The 3526-nt window shown below is 37.7% G+C and overlaps 1 protein-coding gene across 1 annotated transcript; it reads left to right on the forward strand.

Moving 5' to 3' along the window:
* The first annotated feature begins 700 nt into the window (after positions 1-700).
* LOC145163479 (protein FAR1-RELATED SEQUENCE 7-like) lies at positions 701-2415 on the forward strand. Its single transcript, XM_079082315.1, has 3 exons — positions 701-1237; positions 1309-1558; positions 1661-2415. The coding sequence occupies exons 1-3, from the start codon at positions 701-703 to the stop codon at positions 2413-2415; spliced, it is 1542 nt and encodes a 513-aa protein (XP_078938441.1).
* The last annotated feature ends 1111 nt before the right edge of the window (positions 2416-3526 follow it).

A 3526-nucleotide genomic window follows, 5' to 3' on the forward strand; every position in this document is an offset into this window, starting at 1 on the left:
AGCAGCAAGGGGACTGTTTTGCCGGTGACTTGGTTGGTCGGATAAGCGAGGAGGTAGGGTGGCGGTAAGGCAGCGGCAGGAGGGAGGTGGGTGACGGCTGCATCATAAGGAAGGGTTTAGGGTTAGGGTTGGCCGATAAGAGACTATATACCCGTCCAAAAATAACTATTTCCCCATAATTACATTTCTGGTCCCTCCCCATGAAATCCTTTCAAATTATATCCGAAATTTACTATATTGCCCTTATCTCCAAAAATCTCTTCATAATAGGTCCTTAAATTTCCAAATCAGCCCCTTAGCATCTAAAATTCTTCAAATGAAGTCCCATAAAGTACCATTTAGTCCCTGCCTTCATAAATACTTACAAAACTAACCTGGAACTCACACTTTTATCCCCCAACTTCTAATATTGTAACAATTAACTCCTCGAGACCAACTCTTATTATAAAATTATTGATTTTAGGGCTACTATCCATTCATCAACTTTATCTATTTATTCATTTAATAAACAGGGTGTTACAGAATTGTAGCCTTTAATGATGGTCATATGGGTGAACCTACCCCTTGTCCTTGGGTGATACAAGGTTCTAGGTCAGATGTAAATAGTAATTGGTTCATAAAAACTTACAACCACGAACATAGATGCATCCAGACAAGAAAAGTTAAATCTGCAACAGCAAAGTTTATCTCTAAATAGATAATGGACCAGATTGAATCCAACCCAACAATCCCAGTCAGAGCTCTTCAAGAACAACATCAAAAGGATTATCAAGTTGGATTCTCTATTCACAAGGTATTCAGGGCCAAATCTACTGCAAAAAAACTTGTCCAGGGTGATTACAAAAAGCATTATGATGTTCTTAAAGATTACATCCTGGAGTTGCAGTCTACTAATCCAAAAACCACTGTGAAGTTAGAGTTTGATTCAGAACCCAACCTAAGTGCTACCTTAAGGAGGTTTAAAAGGATGTATGTGTGTTTGGGTGGAATGAAGAAGGGGTTTAGAGCTTGCCTGAGGGATTTTCTAGGTTTTGATAGGGCATTTATGAAGGGCCCTTTCCCAGGACAAATTTTAACTGCAGTTGGAGTAGACTCCAACAATGGAATATACCCCCTAGCTTATGCCATTGTTGAGACTGAGAACACTGACAGTTGGAAGTGGTTTCTAGGGTGTATTGCAGATGATCTTGACCTATATGCAAACTCAAACTTCACATTTATAAGTGACAGACAAAAGGTTTGTAATTTGTTGTTTATATTTGACATATTTGGATGTACTATATTAACTATGTTTTAATTCCTTTACAGGGATTGCAGGCTGCCATTTCTCAGTTGTTCCCATGTGCTGAGCACAGCTTTTGTCTCATGCATATACATGACAATATGAGAAAAACATGGAGAACTAATGATTATAAAGAACACTTGTGGAATTGTGCTACAACTACAACAGTACCAGAGTTCAATCATAGGATGCAGGAATTCAGCTCATATGATATAGAAGCTTATAATTGGTTGAAGCAGATTCCCCCACAACACTGGGCAAGAAGCCACTTCACAGGTATATAGAAGCTTATATACTTCAACATAGGGAAACACTGGGCAAGAAGCTTATAATTGTGTTAGTATATGTTTGATCCTGACATTATTGTGGTGTTTTCAGGTAGAGCAGTTTCAGATATGCTTCTGAATAATCTTTGTGAAGTTTTTAATAGCAAATTGATTGAGGGAAGGGACAAGCCACTGATAACCTGCTTGGAGTACATTAGGGAGTATATGATGAAAAGAATATGCAATGTCATAAAGGTGCAAAAGAAGTGTGTTGGTCCACTAACCCCATCTGCAACAAATATCATGGAGAAGAATGTGAATTGGGCATCTCAGTACACAGCTAGGTGGAATGGGTCAGATAAATACCAAGTGCAAGGGCCATGGCAGGATCAACATGTTTTTGACATGGTTGAAAGAGTATGCAGTTGTAGGAAATGGGAATTAACAGGACTCCCTTGTAAGCATGTCATTGCAGCCCTAAATGACAAAGCAGATACTGGTGAGGAAGTTGGAGAGTTGCACACTTATGCCCATAGGGTGAACTGGCTAGAAACATGGAAAGCAGCTTATGTGTACAATGTAGAGCCTATTAAAGGTCGAGCAATGTGGCCTATAAGTGAATGCCCAATTAAAATCACCCCTCCTCTGCACCATAATCAGCCTGGAAGGCCCAAGAAAAAGAGGAGGCAATCTGTTGAGGAGAAAAACCAGAAGAAGGGAGACAATGTTGCTAGTGGTAGTGGGAGTCAAAGCCATATTGCTAGTGGGAGTGGAAAGCTTACAAGAAAGTTTATCCAAGTAACTTGCAGCAAGTGTAAAATTAAGGGGCACAATGCTAGAACTTGCAAAGGCCAAGGGGGTAAGTGATGGGATTTCAAGGGATTTTGATGTATGTAGGGGTATAAGTGTCTTTTTGGGATAATGTTATGTTTATGTATATTGTATGTTTAGTACTTTATGTGTTTTGGGGTTTAAGCAATTTGGATGTTATTTTTGGTACTTAATACTGTACCCCTGTGATGTATGGGAACAATTTACACTAGATTTGATGTAATGGCTTATGTTATGTTTAATGTCTTGATGTTATTCTCTTGTATAATTGTTTGTTCTAGAACTTGACCAATATGCCCTTTTAAACAAAACATACAATTGTCATTCATAATATGTAAACCACAAACTAAATAAATTGACCAATATGCCCTTTTAAACAAAACATACATTTGTCATTCATAATGTTAAACCACAAACTAAATAAATTGACCAATATGCCCTTTTAAACAAAACCACAAACAAAATAAATTGGTGAAAATGTACATAACAAATATAATCACCATTGACAAATTCTTGCAAAACATGTCTTACATTGCTTACATTTTAACCACAAAAGACTACCACAAAGTATTGCCCAAAAGATTACATTGCTTAAACAAGATACTACCAAAAACATTAAAACACTACCCAAACCATTACACTTCAATATACTGCTTAGAAACCACCCAAACAATTACACTTCAATCTACTTCTTATAAACCATAACAAACACGAACAACACCCAAGTGCATAACAAGTAACACTTGAGTCTTGTGTTTTGTGATTTCAATTTGTTGATTGACCTCAGCAGCCCAGGTATAATAGCTTTTGAACGTTCACAAATTGGACCATCAAACCACCCAATAAATCGACATTTGGATCCTTTCAAAATTTAAGAAACAAAAGAAGATCGTAACATGTAATGGGAGATTTATGCTGAAATCCAAAAAAAAAAACATTTGCGTACCTCAGTAGGGCATCCCCAGAAGCGTCTACCTGGATTTTTGTCAGTCCATGCTGTGCGAACTATGGCCATTTTACCACAAAAACAAAGCACCATTTTTTATTTTGATTTCTTGAAGAAATCGAAGACGATCGCAGAGTTGAAGAAGACCAAGCTGAGAACGACGACAAAGAGGGATTGGGATTCGTTCTTATAGGACTCCTT

This window comes from Lactuca virosa, chromosome 3 (genome assembly GCF_052849685.1).
Source record: "Lactuca virosa cultivar CGN04683 chromosome 3, Lactuca_virosa_CGN04683_v6, whole genome shotgun sequence".
Lineage (NCBI taxonomy): Eukaryota > Viridiplantae > Streptophyta > Magnoliopsida > Asterales > Asteraceae > Lactuca > Lactuca virosa.